This window comes from Mizuhopecten yessoensis, unplaced genomic scaffold, assembly GCF_002113885.1.
Source record: "Mizuhopecten yessoensis strain PY_sf001 unplaced genomic scaffold, ASM211388v2 scaffold8213, whole genome shotgun sequence".
In the NCBI taxonomy this organism is placed as follows: Eukaryota; Metazoa; Mollusca; class Bivalvia; order Pectinida; family Pectinidae; genus Mizuhopecten; species Mizuhopecten yessoensis.
Genome location: NW_018407435.1, coordinates 2,397,515 through 2,421,192, shown reverse-complemented (window position 1 = coordinate 2,421,192; position 23,678 = coordinate 2,397,515). Strand labels below are relative to the sequence as shown.

Below are 23,678 nucleotides of genomic sequence, written 5' to 3'. Positions count from 1 at the left end.
CCCTGTCAAAGTTGAACTGTTGAGACACGATTTCTCCCCAGTAACTTATCCCTGTCAAAGTTGAGCTGTTGAGACATGATTTCTCCCCAGTATCTCACCCCTGTCAAAGTTGAGCTGTTGAGACACGATTTCTCCCCAGTATCTCACCCCTGTCAAAGTTAAACTGTTGAGACACGATTTCTCCCCAGTAACTTATCCCTATCAAAGTTGAGCTGTTGAGACATGATTTCTCCCCAGTATCTCACCCCTGTCGAAGTTGAGCTGTTGAGACACGATTTCTCCCCAGTATCTCACCCCTGTCAAAGTTGAGCTGTTGAGACACGACTTCTCCCCAGTATCTCACCCCTGTCAAAGTTGAGCTGTTGAGACACGATTTCTCCCCAGTAACTCCCCCTTGTCAAAGTTGAACTGTTGAGACACGATTTCTCCCCAGGAACTTACCCCTGTCAAAGTTGAACTGTTGAGCCATGATTTCTCCCCAGTAACTTACCCCTGTCAAAGTTGAGCTGTTGAGACACGACTTCTCCCCAGTATCTCACCCCTGTCAAAGTTGCACTGTTGAGACACGATTTCTCCCCAGTAACTCCCCCTTGTCAAAGTTGAACTGTTGAGACACGATTTCTCTCCAGTATCTCACCCCTGTCGAAGTTGAGCTGTTGAGACACGATTTCTCCCCAGTAACTCCCCCTTGTCAAAGTTGAACTGTTGAGACACGATTTCTCTCCAGTAACTTTAACCCCTGTCAAAGTTGAACTGTTGAGACACGATTTCTCCCCTGTAACTCACCCTTGTCAAAGTTGAACTGTTGAGTCATGATTTCTCCCCAGCAACTTACCCCTGTCAAAGTTGAACTGTTGAGACATGATTTCTCCCCAGTATCTCACCCCTGTCGAAGTTGAGCTGTTGAGACACGATTTCTCCCCAGTACCTTATCCCTGTCAAAGTTGAGCTGTTGAGACACCATTTCTCCCCAGTAACTTACCCCTGTCAAAGTTGAGCTGTTGAGACACGACTTCTCCCCAGTATCTCACCCCTGTCAAAGTTAAACTGTTGAGACACGATTTCTCCCCAGTAACTCCCCCTTGTCAAAGTTGAACTGTTGAGACACGATTTCTCCCCTGTAACTCACCCTTGTCAAAGTTGAACTGTTGAGACACGATTTCTCTCCAGTATCTCACCCCTGTCGAAGTTGAGCTGTTGAGACACGATTTCTCCCCAGTACCTTATCCCTGTCAAAGTTGAGCTGTTGAGACATGATTTCTCCCCAGTATCTCACCCCTGTCGAAGTTGAGCTGTTGAGACACGATTTCTCCCCAGTAACTTCTCCCTATCAAAGTTGAGCTGTTGAGACATGATTTCTCCCCAGTATCTCACCCCTGTCGAAGTTGAGCTGTTGAGACACGATTTCTCCCCAGTATCTCACCCCTGTCGAAGTTGAGCTGTTGAGACACGATTTCTCCCCAGTAACTCACCCTTGTCAAACTTGAACTGTTGAGTCATGATTTCTCCCCAGTAACTTACCCCTGTCAAAGTTGAACTGTTGAGCCATGATTTCTCCCCAGTAACTTACCCCTGTCAAAGTTGAACTGTTGAGCCATGATTTCTCCCCAGTAACTTACCCCTGTCAAAGTTGAACTGTTGAGACATGATTTCTCCCCAGTAACTTACCCCTGTCAAAGTTGAGCTGTTGAGACACGATTTCTCCCTTGTAACTCACCCCTGTCAAAGTTGAACTGTTGAGACACAATTTCTCCCTTTAACTCACCCCTGTCAAAGTTGAACTGTTGAGACACGATTTCTCCCCTGTAACTCACCCTTGTCAAAGTTGAACTGTTGAGTCATGATTTCTCCCCAGTAACTTACCCCTGTCAAAGTTGAGCTGTTGAGACACGATTTCTCCCTTGTAACTCACCCCTGTCAAAGTTGAACTGTTGAGACACTATTTCCCCCTAGTAACTTACCCCTGTCAAAGTTAAACTGTTGAGACACGATTTCTCCCCAGTAACTCACCCTTGTCAAAGTTGAACTGTTGAGACACGATTTCTCCCCAGTAACTTTAACCCCTGTCAAAGTTGAACTGTTGAGACACGATTTCTCCCCAGTAACTCGCCCCTGTCAAAGTTGAACTGTTGAGACACGATTTCTCTCCAGTAACTTTAACCCCTGTCAAAGTTGAACTGTTGAGACACGATTTCTCTCCAGTAACTTTAACCCCTGTCAAAGTTGAACTGTTGAGACACGATTTCTCACCAAGAAACTTACCCCTGTATAAGTTGAACTGTTGAGACACGATTTCTCCCCAGTAACTTACCCCTGTCAAAGTTGAACTGTTGAGACACAATTTCTCCCCAGTAACTCACCCTTGTCAAAGTTGAACTGTTGAGACACGATTTCTCCCCAGTAACTCACCCCTGTCAAAGTTGAACTGTTGAGACACGATTTCTCACCAAGTAACTTACCCCTGTATAAGTTGAACTGTTGAGACACGATTTCTCCCCAGTAACTTACCCCTGTATAGTTGAACTGTTGAGACACGATTTCTCCCCAGTAACTTACCCCTGTCAAAGTTGAACTGTTGAGACACGATTTCTCCCCAGTATCTAGACTGCTGGCCACTGATCTTTTTTGGCTTCTCCAGGCGTTTGGCAGCCAGTGCAGTCACATGCTTCTGGAAACTTTCGTCTGTCATGTCTTTAATGTAAGCCTGGATGATCAACATAAACAGACATAAATAAGTGTTTACATAAATAGACAGTAGACATAAATCAATGTATCATAGGTTATTGTAGGTGACAAATTAAAGGAGATATGCACCAAGTTAAGTTAAATACAGAACAGCAGACAGACAGTCCCCTGGCCCAATCCTGGTAGCATAGGTGTAGCCAGATCTTCTTGCTCAGCAACTGGGTATATTGTAATTGGGTGAATACCTTAAATGTTTCCATGTTATGATCTAGGATAAAGTCCCTCAGGGTGGGAGCAGACTCCAAGGCTAATTCTGGTACATGATTGTGTTCATCTCTTTATGCCTTGTTATTGCATATATATGACTATGGGGAAAGGATCTTAACTGTTTCAAAGTTATGACCCAGGGACTTAGTCATCCCTTCAATTGGTATACTTTTGCATCCCTGCCATCTAAGAATACTTCCAACCAAATGTGATTGATAGCTATCTCTTAGTTCCACAGAAGAAGTTGCTTAAATCAATGTGGCCAAATAACCACAATGTTGAGCCCCACCAAACCAACTGAGAATACCCCCCCTTACAAAATTTTGAATCCCCACTACCTAAGGCTGCTTCCAGACAAATTTGTTAACATTCCAATCAGTAGTTTTTAAGAAGTCGTTTAAGAAATTGATGATGGACAGACAGACGATGAAGGGACCACGAATGCCCTAGCACAGCATAAGCTCACTTTGGACCAGGTAAGCTAAACATCAACCAAACAGTGACATTATCAATACAGTCATTGTCAAGAATTGCAACCCTGACCCATATGGTTGTCTCAGGTGACCTGTTATGGATAGCCCAGGTGACCTGTTATGGAAAGTCAGGTGACCTGTTATAGACAGCCAGGTGACCTGTTATATACAGCCAGGTGACCTGTTATGGACAGCTAGGTGACCTGTTATAGACAGCCAGGTGACCTGCTATGGACAGCCAGGTGACCTGTTATGGGTAGCCAGGGGACCTGTTATGGATAGCCCAGGGGACCGGTTATAGACAGCCAGGTGACCTGTTATGGGTAGCCAGGGGACCTGTTATGGATAGCCAGGGGACCTTTTATGGACAGCCCGGGGACCTGTTATAGACAGCCAGGTGACCTGTTATGGATAGGCAGGTGACCTGTTATGGACAGCCAGGTGGCCTGTTATAGACAGCCAGGTGACCTGTTATATACAGCCAGGTGACCTGTTATGGACAGCTAGGTGACCTGTTATAGACAGCCAGGTGACCTGCTATGGACAGCCAGGTGACCTGTTATGGACAGCTAGGTGACCTGTTATAGACAGCCAGGTGACCTGGTATGGACAGCCAGGTGACCAGGTGACCTGTTATGGATAGCCAGGTGACCAGGTGACCAGTTATGGACAGCCAGGTGACCAGTTATGCATAGCCCAGGTGACCTGTTATGGATAGCCCAGGTGACCTGTTATGGATAGCCCAGGGGACTTACATGATTGTCAGTAACCAATAGACAATTAGACACATAGACAGACATACAGACTTACCTCCATGCTCTGAAGGAAAGCCTCCACCCTGTTTTCCACGTACTGGGGAGTACGGTCAGACTGTACAATGATTCTCATCCCCTGAACACCACTGGTTCTCCTGATACCACTGAACACAATATATCCTGTGTACAAAAAGGTTTTCATAGAGTTTCAATGTATGTATCATAAGACATATTATAACCTGTTTACAGAAGGATTTTTTCGTTAATCTGTTTCAATATTTCAAGATCTAATGAACGCCTGAGACAATGTCTGGATTTTTTTACATGCAAAGTTGATACTTTTCTTCAGTCACTACAGGCATATATCAAATAGCAATAATTATTACTGTTTCTATTTTGATCATCGGATTTATTGTTGTCAGAGATAGCATTTCAGACTACTTGTGAGGTAAATCCACTAGAACCTCTATACTGTATAACACGTTCGTGTGTACTTTCCTTCGTGGTTTGAAGCTATTTAGATTGCTTTGTGGTACAAACTTTTCATGGATATCCTATATATTAACAAACAGTAGATAACACGTATATCATTCAAATTTGTTGTTTTTATTTTCGTGGTTCAATAACAACCAGGAAAACAACGAATGTTTATACACCACAAACACTTCATGTCATACAGTACATAAACTTCTCAGTGTTGGCTGGTTATCATATGGATCTCTTATTGCTTGTAAATTGTGAAAAGTTACAAAAGACACATGCTATTGGCTACAGTATAGTAACTTTTGAAAATTAATTAACCAGATGCATTCATCAAGTCTGTATTTTCATATTTATTGAAAGTTTAAACCATTTATGGCATGTATTCATTACACAGGAATAGGCCACACACTGGTAGGAGTCATGCTAATCATGTTTAAATGTACATTATGTACGTACATACAATTAATGAGCTTAACTATGTTTTACATGTTTAAGGAAAAATGACATTAAGTAATTTCAAAGTGTAAATCTGTGAATATAAAAAGCTGATTGTCATGATATTACTTCATGCAGAGATAGTGTGTATTTTTTTTGGTATTTTTTATATAGTAATAATGAGAGGTAAATCTGGGTCAGTTAGGAAATGTTACCTGGGAAAATCCTGGTAATCTGAAATATAGTCGTGTACACTTTACAGGTAAACAAAGCTATACATAGCTATAAATTGTGACTTCTATGTTCAAAATGGACACTAGCTGAGTTTGCATTTATTATTTTTCATTTCCATCTTTATTTGACAGATGCCTGCTTTTAACTTGCAATGACATAGACCCAACTATGGCCTAAGTTGGATTGTGGGGAAGATGAAAGCTGTCACTAAAAGTGATCACCTAGTTGTTCCTTGGTACGTAGAATGTCGAAGCATGGTTCTCCGATGATCTGAATGAAGAGTTCTAGCAGCATGTTAGCGTCCGTCTGCTGTACACCACACTGGTAGTAGATCTCTATACTAGAACTCTTGTGTACCTGATTAGTCTCCTCACACATGTAGTAACACCCTGTAACAACAAACACACCACACTGATAGTAGATCTCTATACTGGAACTCTTGTGTACCTGATTAGTCTCCTCACACATGTAGTAACACCCTGTAACAACAAACACACCACACTGGTAGTAGATCTCTATACTGGAACTCTTGTGTACCTGATTAGTCTCCTCACACATGTAGTAACACCCTGTAACAACAAACACACCACACTGGTAGTAGATCTCTATACTGGAACTCTTGTGTACCTGATTAGTCTCCTCACACATGTAGTAACACCCTGTAACAACAAACACACCACACTGGTAGTAGATCTCTATACTGGAACTCTTGTGTACCTGATTAGTCTCCTCACACATGTAGTAACACCCTGTAACAACAAACACACCACACTGGTAGTAGATCTCTATACTGGAACTCTTGTGTACCTGATTAGTCTCCTCACACATGTAGTAACACCCTGTAACAACAAACACACCACACTGATAGTAGATCTCTATACTGGAACTCTTGTGTACCTGATTAGTCTCCTCACACATGTAGTAACACCCTGTAACAACAAACACACCACACTGGTAGTAGATCTCTATACTGGAACTCTTGTGTACCTGATTAGTCTCCTCACACATGTAGTAACACCCTGTAACAACAAACACACCACACTGATAGTAGATCTCTATACTGGAACTCTTGTGTACCTGATTAGTCTCCTCACACATGTAGTAACACCCTGTAACAACAAACACACCACACTGATAGTAGATCTCTATACTGGAACTCTTGTGTACCTGATTAGTCTTCTCACACATGTAGTAACACCCTGTAACAACAAACACACCACACTGATAGTAGATCTCTATACTGGAACTCTTGTGTACCTGATTAGTCTCCTCACACATGTAGTAACACCCTGTAACAACAAACCAACCAACTCAAAATAGTCTTATTAAAGCAAAAAGGACTATTATAAATTAATGTTTTCCAATCGGAAACTGTTCATGACTTACCATCATACTGTCAACAGTATTTGGAGATTTGTTATGTCAGAAGGAAAAAAATCAAACTTTGGTAGAGATTTCTAAATGGCTTCCAACTGACATTTGTCGTCTGACAAAAACGTTAACCATAGAAACAGTAACCACAGAAGACACAAAAGTAGTTGTTTAAATGTTGGGTAAATTAACTTTTCCAAAATGTATCTTAACCAAAAGAACTTTGTATAAGTTGTTTTTTGTTGTAAACATAAGGATTCAAATGCATCTTCTAAGCATTTAAAACGGCATTAAAATAAAGCTGTTCATAAATTTATTCTTCAAGATGCTTCGGCCCCTCCAGCTGATATTGGCGCGCTTTGGTTGTTGAGGGGTATATGTAATACTGAAATGGTCTTATTATAATTCTATTAACAGTTTTATTCACAACTTCCCATAGTGTTATGAAAAATCTCCATGTAATAAAACAAACATGTTAAATTGTAAATTGTAAATCCTGTCAGACAGCTGTAAGTATATCAACAGTATACACCTACTGTCATACAGCTGTAAGTATATCAACAGTATACACCTACTGTCAGACAGCTGTAAGTATATCAACTGTATACACCTACTGTCAGACACTTACTGTCAGACAGCTGTAAGAATATCAAAAGTATACACCTACCGTCTGGCAGTTGTAGCTCTCTGAAGTGTTTTTTCTGGCTTGGTAACAGTGACCTAGTTCCACTCTGTTTCTTTAGAATGTCTTCAATCATCTCAGTCACCTCTAGTGCTTTCTGTAACACAACAACATGTTACAGTACAACACTTTACAACACAACTCTTACATCTTCAGGCTGCTTAAGACAGGCTACATACAGTAAATGTGTTTTCCCAGGATTTTTCCTGTTGAGCTGCTTGGAGTGTATTTAATGGCTTTATCTCTACAATAGGTCAATAGAGTTATTGACAGCAGAACTAGGTATCAAATCATAAATAGCTATATTAAAAGAGCTAAAAACAACATGCTTACAATTAAAAGAGAAATTATTCCAGAACACTTTTTGTAAGTTAAGAACTGCTTAATGTTGATTTGTTACCTGTTTGGTAAAGTTTCCGTATATAAGCCCCTCCAGGTAAAGTTTGGACAGCAGCTCTGGTATAAAGGCCTGTACCTTCTCATCGGTGATGTCTGCACAACAGAAAATACATTTAGAACCAAGCCAGGCAACATACTATGCTTAGAACAAAGCAAGGACAATATCGTAAGCTTATCAAAGTTAATTTTAATACATCACCTCTGGCTTATCTCTGCTTGTTATCATATGTCAAGACACACGTGGACTTACCTTCCAGAGCTAGAGTTCCTGATAGATCCATTGTGACATTAGACAATAAAACCATGCCCTCTAAGTCTCCCTGGCTCATTTTTTACTAGTATGACTGTCAACAAGGACCTCATCATTCTATTTCAGAGATTCTGGTATGTGAACACTCGCAAAAAATGTTGTTTCACTTTCTGTTCAGTAGTGGTGCACATTTCACCCCAAGTGATCTGACCTTTCTATAAGACGACCTCTGACCTTGGGTGTCTACATACAGACTGTAGGAGCTACATCAGGATCTATATTAAGGGACTGTATATATGACGTTAACCTTACTTATGTGTTCAATATTTGACCTTTGACCTCGGGTAACTTACCTTCCAGAGCATGCATCAGCTCCTCATTGGTCCACTTGACCTCAGACATGAGGATGTTGGTGTAGTAGATTGCGTGTCTGTGAGGCTGCTCAGCCTGAAAGTTCCGCATTGACCTGGCATACTGTTAACAGATGGTAGACCTTGTCAACTAAAGATAGACTGTTTACTTTGTGTACTAAAATCAGATCGTATCAAAAATAGACAACTTATTATCTTGTATACTAGAAACAGTTTATTGTTGCTGTGTACAATAAATGATTGCTTTAACATATCACATTATGAAATAGCTGTAGATATATTTAACAGTGTTACCAAAATAATAAGCGATATGTCTTTATTATGTGACCTACACATCAGTCCTACTTGTTACCATATCTGATCTATGTACTCACCATTTCCTTGAATATAGCAAATCGTTTTGGGTCCACTTTAAAGGTTGTCAGCTTTTCCATAATTTTGCGAAGGAGCACATCCTGTTTTTCATTGTAGCCTCCGACAGCCAGCTGTAAAACACACAATCAGCCACTGTCCAATCACACAGTTACATAGAGTCTCACAGAGACACATCCCAACCCTGGGTACAATACAGGTACCGATTCACATCAACCAGGAAATCACTTCAATAAGACAACATGATCAACCCAAATCATGTCTTTATGACCTACTCTATGGAGTGACCACCTGCCTTATACAACCATAAGTTATTAAAGTCACTTATAACTAAGACACATGGTAGTTACTTGGAGTGGTCACTAAGAAACTGATTAGCCAAAAATCTCTAACTTGCCCTTTAGCAGGTAAGCTACAACATATACAGTTATTACTAATATTCCTGGAAAACTTTTAAATCAAAGACAAAGTGTACTAAAAATTCTTAAAATTTACTTAAATCAGGGACAAATACTAGTGAGTACTGACAGACATGCCGTAGATGGTACAGTTGAGGTCGTAGTGTAAGCCAGCTAGCTCAGCATCATACGCATACTCATTTAAAGCATCTTTAAATAGCGTTACAAACAAGTTGGTCATGTTACACTTGGTGGGATCGGAGTAGGCCAATGGGCTGAAATAGAGGGAAACAAATATTACCTTAATATCGTATTATACAACCTAATTAGTTTTAAATATCACAAAACAATTTCCGGGGTTATACATTTAAAATTCCCTTTCTGAAAAGTACTGGTAGAAAAATGAGTTTTTGCATGTATGATATACTATCTGTGCAGCATGTTAGTTGTATTATCTGACAAAGGTACGGTCAATTCTAAGGTGTCATGTGTTTCTATACTGATCATGTGAGGAGGTAACTCTTCACACTGTTGGTGATGTGAACATTTTTAATACACTGGCAACAATGGTCTGAAATGTATACGTATTGATCTATACAATGTCTATAATCTATATAATCTCCAAAAATATTCATGCATAGATATTTTCACTCTAATTTACTCCACGCAAGAAACATGAGCATTTTCACACCAAATTTAATTAATGTCTAAAGTGGGCCTTGTTTTAACCTGCTGATTTCAAAGTTGATGCAGGCTTTTGGGAGAAGGAAGGTGTCATCTTGTTTAAACCACAGCCGAGTGAGAGCACTGTCCTGAGAAAAGAAAGGAATCTTTCATAGTACAAAGTAGAATGAGTTTTCTGCCAATTGTGTTTAGCACAGCAATATATTCTAATGATCATCAAGTCCTAAATAAACCACTCAATATTCTGCACGATCACGTTGTCTTCCTATTAGACAAATAAAATCAATAGGGTTATTAGAGTTGTATGCACATTAAATCAATTATTTCTTGTCTGCATACAATGATATTTGTACTTCATTTTCTATTAATTTCAAATTCTTTCTTTTTTTGTCTAATACAGCGAGTATTCTTGTAGGTGAATGCTGTCAGATATATTTGACTTACCTTTGCCATTTCTGGGAGAGGACTCGGCTAAAATAAAAGTAAAAATATTCATTAAAGGGGCTGGTCAAGGAAAAAAAATGTCCTATTTGCTAAATTGGCATACACATGTTTAAAATACCTTCGTATGAAACATGCCGATTCAAATTTTGCTGAAATTCACTCCCTAAGAGTAAAAATTATAATTATATTAAAGAAATCCTAAATTGTCACCTGACAGTCTAAAACTCTAAATTGACCCAGATCAGTGATGTAATTTTACCGCATGCACGTCATCAACAAGGTCAAATGTAAACATTGCGGCGAAAGAAAAAGATGCATGCAAAAGTCATGACAGGCACGAGGTATCAATACCGTTATATATAACAACAACCATTATCCTATAAAGTATCAGGGCAATAAAAACAGCTTTATCCTAGCCTCCTTAGTAATATTCCTTCCTCACTGGGCTAAGTTTACTAAGGATCATTTTTCAGTATTGTAATACTAATTGATAACATTGTAACTTATAGGTTGTTCTCCACTAAACAGACGAGTTCCACAGGTAAAGTGCCATGGTATCTACATTATCATTCTATTCACAATGCCCCTTTTCCCCATTTTTGTTTCTCAGCTCCTATTGCCAGGAAACAAATTAGACAAATATTTTTGAAAATCATGAGATTGACACATGTTTACAGTCAGTGTGGTTATGCTATACATAAAACATTTGAGATGGTACTTATTAAATATTTATCTAGGTACACCTCTAGGCACTATAGCTCATCCTTTTTAAGGTTATAAACATTCTCTGGCTATGGGAGCAAGACGATCAACTTACGTCCACTTCTCTGGGCGCCAGGTCAAAGATCGTAGGTACAAACTCATTTCTTGCTGGGAGCTTGAGCTTATCATTCACTCCGCATGATGTCCATTGCTGTAGGAGAGTTCAAACAAATAGTCCATTAGAGTTTCACAATCTGACCAGGTCATTGTTCCACTGTTACAGATGAAGATTTTATTAAAAGGTGATCAAGCCAAAGTACTCTCAGCTCACTGTCCATTACACCACACTATCAAAGGAAGCCCCCCTGAGAGTACTTTAATTTAGGTGTCTAAAACATTGTAACTGGGTTCTCATGAAGCCTCAACTTTAGAAGCAAACTGATCGGCCAAATAGATTTTAAAATCCCCTTAACTGGCGACGCTTGAGTATGCTGTGCTTATATCTACTTACAGGTAAAAAATTTGCAAGGTGTATTTATGAATTGATGTTTGATCACAGGTGAGTATATAGTTACATAGTTAAGATACATGGAGTGGTCAGTGATATTAATAAATTAAAATGAGTTGACAAGATACTGGTTTTCTTGTTTCTGAAATTACTTCAGTGCACGGCTACTAGTTTTGGTCTATATACACATCAGCTTTATTTGACATCATTCTTTAACATGAAGATCCTTATACCAGATGGGAATGATTGTTTACAAGAACTGTTAAGTGATCATGTGTAAATTATGGGATGTTAACGAGTCTGTCAGACTCAATAAAATAGATGGCAAATCAATTGAATGGGACAGTCGATATAGGAGACAGTATCCGCAAAGATTTAGTTCCTCCACATGTTCAAGATCATGAAATTATAATTTGTGTAAATTAAATGTTCTAATTTAAGGTCAAAATTGTGAAAATTTATCCTTTGTATGGAATTAAGTCATCGGGGGAATTATGAAACCTACCTGTGATTTTTTATGTAATTAATTGACCTACCTGCAGCTTTACTTCAGGTATGGCCTCCACCATGTACTCTGTACCGTACCATTTCTCCTTCTCATTGACTCTGTCTTGGAACTTTTTCCCAATAACACCAATCCTGTTAACAAGTACATACAAAAATACTTAACAGAACTTTAGAGGCAAGACAGCAAAGGGGGGAAGTATATACAGTACTTTAGAGACAAGACAGCAAAGGGGGGAAGTATATACAGTACTTAGAGGCAAGACAGCAAAGGGGGGAAGTATATACAATACTTTAGAGGCAAGACAGCAAAGGGGGGAAGTATATACAGTACTATAACACAAACATGTACCAACTACAGCAAAGGGGGGAAGTATATACAGTACTTTAGAGCCAAGACAGCAAAGGGGGGAAGTATATACAGTACTATAACACAAACATGTACCAACTACAGCAAAGGGGGGAAGTATATACAGTACTTTATAGGCAAGACAGCAAAGGGGGGAAGTATATACAGTATTTTAGAGGCAAGACAGCAAAGGGGGGAAATATATACAGTACTGTAGAGGCAAGACAGCAAAGGGGGGAAGTATATACGGTACTTTAGAGACAAGACAGCAAAGGGGGGAAGAATATACAGTACTTAGAGGCAAGACAGCAAAGGGGGGGAGTATATACAGTACTTTAGAGGCAAGACAGCAAAGGGGGTAAATATATACAGTACTTTAGAGGCAAGACAGCAAAGGGGGTAAATATATACAGTACTTTAGAGGCAAGACAGCAAAGGGGGGGAAGTATATACAGTACTTTAGAGGCAAGACAGCAAAGGGGGGATTTATATACAGTACTTTAGAGGCAAGACAGCAAAGAGGGGAAGTATATACAGTACTTTAGAGGCAAGACAGGAAAGGGGGGAAGTATATACAGTACTTTAGAGGCAAGAAAGCAAAGGGGGGAAGTATATACAGTACTTTAGAGCCAAGACAGCAAAGGGGGGAAGTATATACAGTACTATAACACAAACATGTACCAACTACAGCAAAGGGGGGAAGTATATACAGTACTTTAGAGACAAGACAGCAAAGGGGGGAAATATATACAGTACTTTAGAGACAAGACAGCAAAGGGGGGAAGAATATACAGTACTTTAGAGGCAAGACAGCAAAGGGGGTAAGTATATACAGTACTTTAGAGGCAAGACAGCAAGGGGAAGTATATACAATACTTTAGAGGCAAGACAGCAAAGGGGGGAAGTATATTCAGGACTTTAGAGGCAAGACAGCAAAGGGGGGAAATATATACAGGACTTTAGAGGCAAGACAGCAAAGGGGGGAAATATATACAGGACTTTAGAGGCAAGACAGCAAAGGGGGGAAGTAGATACAGTACTTAGAGGCAAGACAGCAAAGGGGGGGAGTATATACAGTACTTTAGAGGCAAGACAGCAAGGGGAAGTATATACAATACTTTAGAGGCAAGACAGCAAAGTGGGAAAGTATATACAGTACTTTAGAGGCAAGACAGCAAGGGGAAGTATATACAATACTTTAGAGGCAAGACAGCAAAGTGGGAAAGTATATACAGTACTTTAGAGGCAAGACAGCAAAGGGGGTAAATATATACAGTACTTTAGAGGCAAGACAGCAAAGGGGGAAAATATATACAGTACTTTAGAGGCAAGACAGCAAAGGGGGAAAATATATACAGTACTTTAGAGGCAAGACAGCAAAGGGGGAAAGTATATACAGTACTTTAGAGGCAAGACAGCAAGGGGAAGTATATACAATACTTTAGAGGCAAGACAGCAAAGGGGGGAAGGATATACAGTACTTTAGAGGCAAGACAGCAAAGAGGGGAAGTATATACAGTACTTTAGAGGCAAGACAGCAAAGAGGGGAAGTATATACAGTACTTTAGAGGCAAGACAGGAAAGGGGGGAAGTATATACAGTACTTTAGTGGCAAGACAGCAAAGGGGGGAAATATATACAGTACTATAACACAAACATGTACCAACTACAGCAAAGGGGGGAAGTATATACAGTACTTTAGTGGCAAGACAGCAAAGGGGGGAAATATATACAGTACTGTAGAGGCAAGACAGCAAAGGGGGGAAGTATATACAGTACTTTAGAGGCAAATCAGCAAAGGGGGGAAGTATATACAGTACTTTAGAGGCAAGACAGCAAAGGGGGGAAATATATACAGTACTATAACACAAACATGTACCAACTATCTTTTCAATGGATCTGTTACTGCTGATGATATCTAACAAAGGGACATCACTGATCTGTTTTCCCACCCTTCAAGATTTTTCAATCATCTGAGAGGGTATGACGGGTGTGACATCATACAATACAATGGAACGATAAGATAATGTCATGGAACTTAAGAGATATGTCACAATCAGCTTTTGACAGGAGGGTGCACAGAAATCAGGGAAGAAAAACAGATTATATTCGGAACATTAGAATGAGAGGAAAAGAATCATCCCCTATGGTGAATTATGTAACGAAAATCTCAATGCTTGGGGTGCTGTTCTTGAATGTCTAATCCTTGGTTTGAACCAAAGATTTGGAAGTTATTTCGAGACACTTAAGGCTGAATACAGTTTTCAATTTTTACATTTGACTTTTTGACTATGTCACATAATTTAAGCGAGTTACAAGAAAGTTTACTGGCCCAGGTCTTTTTACTCTGACAGAAGATTCCCATGTGTATGTAACCAAACAGACAGTAGTGGTCCCTGTGGTAGATAACACACACATATCAGACATCACTGGATGAACAATTTTGTTACCTCATGTTGTCGGGTGTGATTTTCTCCAGGATCATGTTAATGAGGTCTGGACGGAACTCTGTCAGTAGGTATGGACCACTCAGTGCTTCTGTCATTGGATAGTCCTGAAACAGAGGTCAGAGGTCAAAAGTAAAAAACAGAGTTTAGAGGTCAGAGGTCAGTCACAGTCAATGTGCTGAAATGGCATATTCAACAGTCAGATTAACAGCCGATATAGGTCGTTATTTACAATCAAGGTCCCGTAATGTCAAAGGTCAAATGAAAATACAGAAAAGTCAAAGGTCGAATGACAACACAAAGTTTTAATGTCAAAGGTTACAGCAACGAGATAATTTTTGAAGTGATCTATTTCATCTTCCCCAGCATTCCTAAGGAAAGTGTGCAAACCCAGCTCTCGAATACTTCAAACAGTAGCTAACATACATACACCTTTCCAAGAGAAACTTTTCTTTCACAAATCTAACAGCATTTTCCACTGTTTATTATAATATTTTCCTCCAATTTCATGAGAAATTCATTGAAAAAAGTTGCAGTGCTGGTGAAACTGAATCTCTCCAAGCTTAGGTATCGGTGGGTTTTTCATGACACTGTAAGTCTCTGTTTTCGCCATTTTAACAATTTTTTGGCAAATTGTCTGTTATGTCAGGTAATGATTTTAAAATTTACAATAAATAAATGAAACAATGATGCAAAACAGCATCATTTTTAGTAAGCTTCATCTTTGACCTTTCCTTAGTAACAATGACTGTTACTAAGGAAAGGTCAAAGTTCAAGCTAACAAAGGTCTAAGAAGGTGAAGCTTACAAAAGTCAGCTTATAATATTTAAGAAAATGTCAGTTAAAGAAGATAAAAGAACTTACATGCAAACTTCCAGAGAGACCAGACGCATAATTTCTTGGCTTCTCTTTGTCTTTGAATCTGAAAGTCATAGCACTGAGGTCCTGAAAAGTAGAACAAACAAGAAGATGTTTGTAAAACACACATATATTCCTGTTCTCGCTTCAATGGAAACAAAGGTAAAGCCTAACTAAAGAAATGGGTCTAAACACAAATTCTGTGCAAAGAAATCGGTCTGAACATAAATTCTAACTAAAGAAATGGATCTAAACACAAAATCTGTCCAAAGAAATGGATCTAGACCCAAATCTAACCAAAGTCAGTGAAGTAGAAAATATAGGTCACAATGACCTACATTGGATTTATTGCTGTAGTTCTGACTGTTCTGAAGACTGTGGGACTCTTAAGAGTTTCAGTATTGGAGTAAAGGATCTAAACACAAAAATCTTAACAAGATGTCATATGGAGGGAGAGAGACACAGAGCAACAGATAGAGGCATAAAACACTAACATGTGAAAATTACAATGCTGAAAAATTTCAATTATTTCAGTAGAATCCATGAACAAATACATTTTATCACAGTCTGCATTCTTAAAATTCTGGACTCACCTGGCATTCTTTAAATATCCACTCCTGAGCTCCGGCCTTTCTCAGCAAATTAATGTACTGGTACGTCAGAGTGACGATGTCATCTACATGCTCTACAAACAATATTCACCAAATCATTGGAATGGGGAAAAAAACACCCTTACCAACCAATAAATAACAGATACTTTGACAGTAAAAGCAATTACATATGTCTGTACTTTTGGGAAAGCAATGAATATGTTTGTCCTTTTGGAAAAACAATGAAAGCATCTGTCCTTTTGGAGAAACAATGAAGGTGTCTGTCTTTTTGGGAAATAATGAAAGTGTCTGTCCTTTTGGGGAAACAATGAAAGTGTCTGTCCTTTTTGGAAAACAATGAAGATGTCTGTCCTTTTGGGAAATAATGAAGGTGTCTGTCCTTTTGGGGAAACAATGAAGGTGTCTGTCCTTTTGGGGAAACAATGAAGGTGTCTGTCCTTTTGGGGAAATAATGAAGGTGTCTGTCCTTTTGGGGAAACAATGAAGGTGTCTGTCCTTTTGGGAAATAATGAAAGTGTCTGTCCTTTTGGGGAAACAATGAAGGTGTCTGTCCTTTTGGGGAAATAATGAAGGTGTCTGTCCTTTTGGGGAAACAATGAAGGTGTCTGTCCTTTTGGGAAATAATGAAAGTGTCTGTCCTTTTGGGGAAACAATGAAGGTGTCTGTCCTTTTGGGGAAATAATGAAGGTGTCTGTCCTTTTGGGGAAACAATGAAGGTGTCTGTCCTTTTGGGAAATAATGAAAGTGTCTGTCCTTTTGGGGAAACAATGAAGGTGTCTGTCCTTTTGGGGAAATAATGAAGGTGTCTGTCCTTTTGGGGAAACAATGAAGGTGTCTGTCCTTTTGGGAAATAATGAAAGTGTCTGTCCTTTTGGGGAAACAATGAAGGTGTCTGTCCTTTTGGGGAAATAATGAAGGTGTCTGTCCTTTTGGGGAAACAATGAAGATGTCTGTCCTTTTGGGAAATAATGAAAGTGTCTGTCCTTTTGGGGAAATAATGAAGGTGTATGTCCTTTTGGGAGAACAATGAAGGTGTCTGTCCTTTTGGGGGAACAATGAAGGTGTCTGTCCTTTTGGGGAAACAATGAAAGTGTCTGTCCTTTTGGGGAAACAATGAAGGTGTGTGTCCTTTTGGGGAAATTATGAAGGTGTCTGTCCTTTTGGGAAATAATGAAGGTGTTTGTCCTTTTGGGGAAACAATGAAGGTGTCTGTCCTTTTGGGGAACAATGAAGGTGTCCATTATTTTGGAGAAACAATATACATGTCTGTCCTTGAGAAGACATTAGTAACATTACAATAACTTACCTATGCCTTCTTCAGTCAAATCAACATCCACCTTGAAGAACATGAATCCCTTCGCTCCATTCGACTGACCACCACATAGAGTGTTTACCCAGCCTAAAAGTACAAAGGATAATAACATGAAATATCACTAGCATTATGTCTCTGATTAGAGAACAATGACCTGAAATATTACTAACATTATTTGATATTAAAGAAAATAAGTACACATAAACAGAATAGGACTTTAAAAAACTTTACCTTTGGCTTTGAGTTCAGACAGTAGACTGCCTGGGCCTTCGTGACCGACCAGGTGTCCTAGATAATGCCCAGGCTGAAATGTAATTAACAGGTATGTAAATACTTGACTAAAAATCTTTTTGCTGAAATGGAATAAAATTGAAAAAAAGTTTATTTTTTGAGGCTGTCATCTTTGAGCTGGTGGAGAAATAATTAGCCCTCACTAACAACTAGCCATCAATGTAAACATACACTGTTATAGTAATTTTGTTACAAGATTACGTATGTTATGGTATATATCTACTTTAAATGGTCCTTTATATAAACTCAGGAACATGGTAACCCCTTGTCTGTCTATGGTTGAGGCATGGTCACATGACCTTTAAACTTTTTTCATAGCAGCATTTGCATTTGATGACCTTGTAGTGAACCAGAACATGATTGTTTGTCTCAGAGATGACTTGTGCTTTATAATGCGAAGCCAAAGCAGGACATGATTGAGGGGAAACAGTAATATGTAATGGTGTGTCCCTCTGACGGCTGTCAGTGATACATTGAGGGGAAACAGTAACATGTAATGATGTGTCCCTTGTACGGCTGTATGATTGAAGGGAAACAGTAACATGTAATGGTGTGTCCCTCTCACAGTTGTCAGTGATACACTGAGGGGAAACAGTAACATGTAATGGTGTGTCCCTCTCACGGCTGTCAGTGCTACATTGAGGGGAAACAGTAACATGTAATGGTGTATCCCTCTCACGGCTGTCAGTGATACATTGAGGGGAAACAGTAACATGTGATGGTGTGTCCCTCTCACGGCTGTCAGTGATACATTGGGGGGAAACAGTAACATGTAATGGTGTGTCCCTCTCACGGCTGTCAGTGATACATTGAGAGGAAACAGTAACATGTAATGGTGTGTCCATCTCACAGCTGTCAGTTATACATTGAGGGGAAACAGTAACATGTAATGGTGTGTCCCTCTCATGGCTGTCAGTGATACATTGAGGGGAAACAGTAACATGTGATGGTGTGTCCCTCTCACGGCTGTCAGTGATACATTGAGTGGAAACAGTAACATGTAATGGTGTGTCCCTCTCACAGCTGTCAGTGATACATTGAGGGAAAACAGTAACATGTAATGATGTGTCCCTCTCACAGCTGTCAGTGATACACTGAGGGGAAACAGTTACATGTAATGGTGTGTTCCTCTCACGACTGTCAGTGATACATTGAGGGGAAACAGTAACATGTAATGATGTGTCCCTCTCATGGCTGTCAGTGATACATTGAGGGGAAACAGTAACATGTAATGGTGTGTCCCTCTCACGGCTGTCAGTGATACATTGAGTGGAAACAGTAACATGTAATGGTGTGTCCCTTTCACAGCTGTCAGTGATACATTGAGGGAAAACAGTAACATGTAATGGTGTGTCCCTCTCACGGCTGTCAGTGATACATGTGCTCGGCAGTTAACATGACTTATCTTTCCAGGAGATATTTCCCCCAAAGATTTTGTCACTCATTGTACAAAATACCACCTGCTGTCAACAGTCAGTCCAGCCCAGTATAGACAGGGTACACAGTTACATCACTTCAGTAACTTGTACAATCCAGGGGAAATGTTGTTACTATTAATAATCGTAACTGCTATCATCTCAACAGAATAGCTGACCCCCAGTGTGTTTGTGAACATTGGTTTATCTTACCTGGGTCACCAACTTTAGCATAAACAGCCTATCAAACTGATACAAACCTGCGTTTTGAATAGGAAAGTAATGTGACTTTGTACCAGCTAATGGCTCTTGTGAGAACCTGACCGGCTTGGTTCTAAGCTTATTTCCATCCTCCCCACCTAAATCTAAATATGACTCTCTAATGGATATATGAGTTACTCCCCTTTGGTGCATTAATAGAGAGTGGATATATGAATCACGTTCGTTGGGTAGTTATGTGTGGTGGTTTGTGCTGTGTGTCACACAGTGAGTTACTCACGTTTGATGTGTAGTACGGATGGAGGTCGGGGATTGACCAAGACATGGAAAGATTCCTCACATCCTTCACTGGCAAAGCATAACAGATCAACTGAAAAAAACCAAGAGGTCAAATGTCTAAAAAAATCGGACAAAACATAAGTTCCGCGGCACCCTATCAATGCAGTCAATGTCAGCATTATTTGTATAAATACTGTAAATTAGATTTAAAGAACTATAAAATTTTCTATAAAATTTAAGCGACTTTAAAATACCAACTCATTCAAGGTATCATCACACATTCTAATATCCCTCTTTATAACCAATGGATGAATTTTGATTAAAAAATTTCCAGAAAAAAAATCAGAGTGACAAAAATTTCTTTTATGGGAGGAAACAGCGACCTTAACGTTGGTACCCTGAAACAAAAATTCATCAGAGGTATTCTTAAAGTTGACCTTGTGTACATTTGTTTAAATCTGTTTAGAAAAGTAAAAGTATTGGCGACACTGAATTTAAAAATTATTTTCTAAAATTGCAACAGTGACCTTGGTTTTGACCTTGCAATCCTGAAATACAAACTGCTCTGAAGCATTCTCATACTGAACCTTTGTGTAAGTTTGATCAAACAAAGAATGGTGTTGCTATATTCAGCGATAACACTGTATTGGATAGACATGGGCCTGAAAATGGCAAGAGGGGTATAAATTTGTATCGGTAGGTTCAAAAATAAAATTGTAACCAGAGCAAAACTAGAAGGACATGTGATGCTGTGACATGACATGAGTTATGGTAACCTTACAACCTAAAGTACTCCTATAACGTAAGAGGCCATTGGTCGTCATTTTTTCTATCGGATAGGATTGCCGACTGGGACGCCTGTCAAAAGTATCTCGCCATGTAAACCTCTTACACTGTTGGAGTAGCCACTAGAGTTAATGTTCCTGATGGAAATCATTTTGATATCTGGATGGAGTGATGTCCCTTTGGCAACGCGTACACTTCACCATTGTTACCCATTAAACTTCACAAATATGCTGAACAATTTATGATTCCATTTTATTTAAGAAGACCCACAACATCTATTCTGAGCTAGAGATCAGGGCCTGCATTCATCAATAGCGTTCTCATGCTCAAACTCGTCTTCTGTTCTCCAGCCCATTTTCTTGTTCCAGTGAACACATTTTGTGGCCACAATATACAGGGTTCTAAACTATGAACCCAGAGACTTTGAGACTACTTTGTTTAGAGTTCAGAGTTCTGAACCAGGAGTCCTGGAGGATACCTTGCACTGCTCTGGTCCGTAAGGATGTTCTGACCACTCTGGGACACTGGTGTTCTTGTTGATCACATCAGCTAGCAGAGGGGCCACCAGGTCTGACAATTCATCCAACGATTCTGTGACAAACAGAACAGAAATTGTAGGTAAGTATATTGTAGGTAAAATAGTATATTGTAGGTAAAATAGTATATTGTAGGTAAGTATATTGTAGGTAAGTAAGTATATTGTAGGTAAGTATATTGTAGGTAAGTAAGTATATTGTAGGTAAAATAGTATATTGTAGGTAAGTATATTGTAGGTAAGTAAGTATATTGTAGGTAAAATAGTATATTGTAGGTAAGTAAGTATATTGTAGGTAAGTAAGTATATTGTAGGTAAGTATATTGTAGGTAAGTAATTATATTGTAGATAAGTTAGTATATTATAGGTAAGTAAGTATATTGTAGGTAGGTAAGTATATTGTAGGTAAGTAAGTATATTGTAGATAAGTAATTATATTGTAGATAAGTAAGTATATTGTAGGTAAGTAATTATATTGTAGATAAGTATTTATATTGTAGATAAGTAAGTATATTGTAGGTAAGTAATTATATTGTAGATAAGTAATTATATTGTAGGTAAGTAAGTATATTGTAGATAAGTAAATATATTGTAGGTAAGTTAGTATATTGTAGGTAAGTAAGTATATTGTAGGTAATTAAGTATATTGTAGGTAAGTTAGTATATTGTAGGTAGTTAAGTATATTGTAGGTAAGTTAGTATATTGTAGGTAAGTAAGTATATTGTAGGTAATTAAGTATATTGTAGGTAAGTAAGTATATTGTAGGTAAGTAAGTATATTGTAGATAAGTAATTATATTGTAGATAATCAAGTATATTGTAGGTAAGTTAGTATATTGTAGGTAAGTAAGTATATTGTAGGTAAGTAAGTATATTGTAGGTAAGTAAGTATATTGTAGGTAATTAAGTATATTGTAGGTAATTAAGTAAATTGTAGGTAAGTTAGTATATTGTAGGTAATTAAGTATATTGTAGGTAAGTAAGTATAATGTAGGTAAGTAATTATATTGTAGGTAAGTAAGTATAATGTAGGTAAGTTAGTATATTGTAGGTAAGTAAGTATATTGTAGGTAATTAAGTATGTTGTAGGTAATTAAGTTTATTGTAGGTAATTAAGTAAATTGTAGATAAGTAAGTGGTTAAGTATATTGTAGGTAAGTAAGTATATTGTAGGTAAGTAAGTATATTGTAGGTAAGTAAGTAAATTGTAGATAAGTAAATTGTAGATAAGTAAGTGGTTAAGTATATCTGTTTCACAAAGATTCAGGAGAGACTGATCAACTGTACTGTTAATTCCACTTTTTCACGGTACTGCATTTATAGTGACTACTTAATGAATATTTGACAAAATTTTACAAGACTTGGATTGTCAATGAGCTGTTTCCAAAAACAGGCATTATCACGTAATATTTCCAGGAGAAGACGTTCCGTTATTTTACAACTACAATGTTTTAACAATGCTAACTCACCTTTGCCAAGAATGCAAAGTGCCATTATGTTAGAAGAATAAAACTTGGAATGGAATTTTAGGAGTTCTTCCCGGACATCCTGTCCTCGGCTCTTCGGTAGCGTATCCAGACTGTCTTTGTTGCCTTAAAAATCAAACAGATCAAATGAAATACTAGTTTTGACCATATTTCAAATTGTTATAGAGTTTAAATTTACAGTTAAATCACAAACTTGTAAACAACATGAGTCTACAGTCAACACTGACACAGAAACCCTTCAAACTGAGTTCACAGTCGCTGTACTCATTGATAGCCGATATATTTTGAGAAATATTACCAGTGCCAAACTTGACGTAGTCGTGGTCTGGCTTGGCTAAAGATCTGTCAAGCTGATGAAGACGCCAGGGATCACTCTGAAGATTTTTGTCATTCTCAGAGTTTACAGCATTAATTTCCCGTTCTGTTGCAGATGCTGTAAATAAGGGACCGAGGAAAAACTGTGCAAACCTAAAGAAAACAAGAAAAAAATACTGTTGAAGGCATTTAGGTATATTTTGTGTCGTTTGACATTATTTTTTCACAATCTTAGATCTTTTCCATAAATCATAGTTCAAAAACAATATTTAGCCTAGTTTTTGATCATTCTGAATTGGAATGGAAATGCAGAATCAAAACTTACTTATATTTATTTACAAAAATTACTAATAATGACCTTCATTCCATTTGTCACTTAACTTAACAAACATAATTCAAGGTCCTCTGAAGAATTCATCCATCTGCCTCCACACTCAATGCATTGCCAAACCTCTTTAAAATGCCAACACTTTGGTGGACACATAGTGGCGGTATAACAAACAACATTCTGACTACATCACATGGACTAGCATAGGTTATTATAATGCCAACACTTTGCTGGACACATAGTGGCGGTATACCAAACAATGTTCTGACTACATCACATGGTCTAGTATAGGTTATTATAATGCCAACACTTTGCTGGACACATAGTGGCGGTATACCAAACAACGTTCTGACTACATCACATGGTCTAGTATAGGTTATTATAATGCCAACACTTTGCTGGACACATAGTGGCGGTATACCAAACAAC

The 23,678-nt window shown here is 38.5% G+C and overlaps 1 protein-coding gene across 3 annotated transcripts in view; it reads right to left on the bottom strand.

Annotated features, from left to right (window-relative positions):
- LOC110455364 (insulin-degrading enzyme-like) overlaps nucleotides 1-23,678 on the bottom strand; it is a 41,659-nt gene that overhangs the window by 6,025 nt on the left and 11,956 nt on the right. For 2 of the 3 annotated variants that reach the window (XM_021505463.1, XM_021505462.1), the window contains 22 exons: nucleotides 22,905-23,074; nucleotides 22,589-22,711; nucleotides 21,063-21,175; nucleotides 19,800-19,889; nucleotides 17,826-17,898; nucleotides 17,589-17,681; nucleotides 16,265-16,356; nucleotides 15,678-15,758; nucleotides 14,817-14,920; nucleotides 12,050-12,152; nucleotides 11,121-11,216; nucleotides 10,304-10,330; nucleotides 9,905-9,987; nucleotides 9,306-9,450; nucleotides 8,780-8,890; nucleotides 8,388-8,508; nucleotides 7,786-7,877; nucleotides 7,371-7,482; nucleotides 5,756-6,621; nucleotides 5,554-5,665; nucleotides 4,236-4,360; nucleotides 2,557-2,704 (listed from right to left, as the gene is read on the bottom strand). In XM_021505463.1, the coding sequence (XP_021361138.1) occupies nucleotides 2,557-2,704; nucleotides 4,236-4,360; nucleotides 5,554-5,665; nucleotides 5,756-6,621; nucleotides 7,371-7,482; nucleotides 7,786-7,877; nucleotides 8,388-8,508; nucleotides 8,780-8,890; nucleotides 9,306-9,450; nucleotides 9,905-9,987; nucleotides 10,304-10,330; nucleotides 11,121-11,216; nucleotides 12,050-12,152; nucleotides 14,817-14,920; nucleotides 15,678-15,758; nucleotides 16,265-16,356; nucleotides 17,589-17,681; nucleotides 17,826-17,898; nucleotides 19,800-19,889; nucleotides 21,063-21,175; nucleotides 22,589-22,711; nucleotides 22,905-23,074 (3,080 nt within the window). Of the gene's footprint in view, nucleotides 1-2,556; nucleotides 2,705-4,235; nucleotides 4,361-5,553; nucleotides 5,666-5,753; nucleotides 6,622-7,370; nucleotides 7,483-7,785; nucleotides 7,878-8,387; nucleotides 8,509-8,779; nucleotides 8,891-9,305; nucleotides 9,451-9,904; nucleotides 9,988-10,303; nucleotides 10,331-11,120; nucleotides 11,217-12,049; nucleotides 12,153-14,816; nucleotides 14,921-15,677; nucleotides 15,759-16,264; nucleotides 16,357-17,588; nucleotides 17,682-17,825; nucleotides 17,899-19,799; nucleotides 19,890-21,062; nucleotides 21,176-22,588; nucleotides 22,712-22,904; nucleotides 23,075-23,678 lie in introns of all 3 variants that reach the window. The other variant, XM_021505461.1, reaches the window with a different exon arrangement.